At 50.8% G+C, this 1794-nt stretch overlaps 1 protein-coding gene across 1 annotated transcript in view; it reads left to right on the top strand.

Annotated features, from left to right (window-relative positions):
* LOC104625380 (feline leukemia virus subgroup C receptor-related protein 2-like) overlaps positions 1-1548 on the top strand; it is a gene marked incomplete at its 5' end in the record, with an annotated part of 21387 nt that extends 19839 nt beyond the window's left edge. The window contains 3 exon segments of the mRNA XM_010292990.1: positions 1-29; positions 752-870; positions 1470-1548. The exon segment at positions 1-29 is cut by the window's left edge and continues 10 nt beyond it. Of these exon segments, the coding sequence (XP_010291292.1) occupies positions 1-29; positions 752-870; positions 1470-1548 (227 nt within the window).
* Positions 1549-1794: the final 246 nt, after the last annotated feature.

Raw genomic sequence — 1794 nt, 5'->3', positions numbered from 1 at the left:
TGACCCGAATGGTCATCCATCACTACCCAGTAAGTGCATCCAACCCTCATGGCCTTCTGATACTTGCAGTTGTCTGGCGCTGGCTGCCAAAGGAGAGTCTGTGAGAAAAGCAACGGCTGGCTCTGGCACAAATTGGCTGGCTGGCAGGAGAGCATTGGTTCCTTTAGTTCTTTACACCACGCCGTGCAAAAGCTGGCGAGCTCTAGCAAAGGCAGCTGCTTTACACTCTAAATGACAGCATTTTCTTCTGTGAAATTCCACCAGTGGTTGCCTCCACTCTGTTCCTGACAGTGATTTCTACCAGGACATCTGTACCAGGACGCTACCCACACCGTGCTCTGGTGGCAGAAGGGTGGGGTGCCTCAGTAGCTGAGCTACTGTAGAGCTTGCTGCTGGGGCTGTGTGCCAGAAGCTCCTTCCCGTGCTGCCATATAGTAGGGCCCAATATTTCCTGGTCGATCTGGCCCAAATCCTAATACTGGACAGCAAGCTTCATAGGGTTTATGCTGACTTCTGTGAGAGTGTTTGTTCATGCTGACCAACGCTCACTTTTTTCTCTGGGCTGGCTCAGAGAGAAGTGCCAAACCACTTTTCTTCACGGGCCAGAATAGGGCACTGCATTGGCTCATACTGGGCCCAAAAGTGTTCTTGCAAAAGCTAGTTCTCTCTGGGTTCTGCACACTTTGCTTCTTGTTGCCTATGACTTGGCTCCTACATTTGTGTGAGTGTGTGTGTGTGTGTCTCACCACAGGGGGAGGAGGTGAATGCTGGCAGGATTGGACTCACCATTATACTGTCGGGGATGGTTGGGGCTCTGATCTCCGGCATCTGGTTGGACAGAACCAAAACCTACAAGTAAGTCCCTTGCTTGCCACTGTGCTCTTCCCCCATACTGTGCAAGGAGCAACCCTGTGCAGTTGCAACATGGCAGTCCAGGGACTGAATCATTGGGAGGGTTTGTAGGAAAAAAATATGGTTCTTCAAAATCCAGTTAGTCTAAAGTGAAGTTTGGAGCTGTGTGTTAGTCTGCACTGGGCCCATACAAGGTCTGGTTTTAGAGGTCCCTAGGGAGGCATACGGGGAGGATGAGATGGCCCAGCAGCTGCTTTGTCAGGTATGAGGGAGTTCTTGGCACAAGCAGAATCAAGACTGTACCAGACCATTTCTCAGCCCTTACAAACCAGCTTCTGTGAATCTTTGTCTGGCTTAATGAAAGGTGCATTGAATCCAGTGCCCAGAGGCATTGTATGAGGGCATGTTTCTATATTTAGGGCAGGCATAAGGGGTATTGGAGTTGCGGGTGGATGATTCTGGGTTTGCTGCCTGGTAGGTTGAGAAGGAAGATCTGACCAGCATACCCTGACATCCGCAAAGGCATAGCTAAGAGTCTTTGGGTATCCTGCAGCTCCCGGTCCTCAGGAACACAGATCTCACTGATAGACCTCTGTAGGGTGTCCTGGGGGATGAAGAGTGCCTCTCCTGTCTTCTGTTGGGGTTCGTGTAATCAGCTTTTCAGTTTCCCTGCTGGCTTTGAGAACTGTGCTATAACCTGTTGTCTGAGCAGGTTGGGTGAGAGGGGAGTTTACTGGTGGTGTGCTGGTGATGAGCTGAAGGCAGCTTCAGAGTTCTTTTCCCTGCAGCAGCTTTTCACCTGCGGGAATACCACTGCCATTATCCTACCTGGTATCTTGGGCCAGAAAGGCATGTTCTCATTGTGGGCAGCTTAGATGAATCTGGCTAGCTGTGGGCTTGCAGCTTCTGAAGTGGCCTCTGGCCTTAGCTGTCAAGTACAGG

The sequence above is a fragment of the Phaethon lepturus genome, unplaced genomic scaffold (genome assembly GCF_000687285.1).
Source record: "Phaethon lepturus isolate BGI_N335 unplaced genomic scaffold, ASM68728v1 scaffold9488, whole genome shotgun sequence".
NCBI classification, from domain to species: domain Eukaryota; kingdom Metazoa; phylum Chordata; class Aves; order Phaethontiformes; family Phaethontidae; genus Phaethon; species Phaethon lepturus.
Note: the sequence above shows the minus strand (reverse complement) of the source record. Positions and strands in the feature narration are given on the sequence as shown.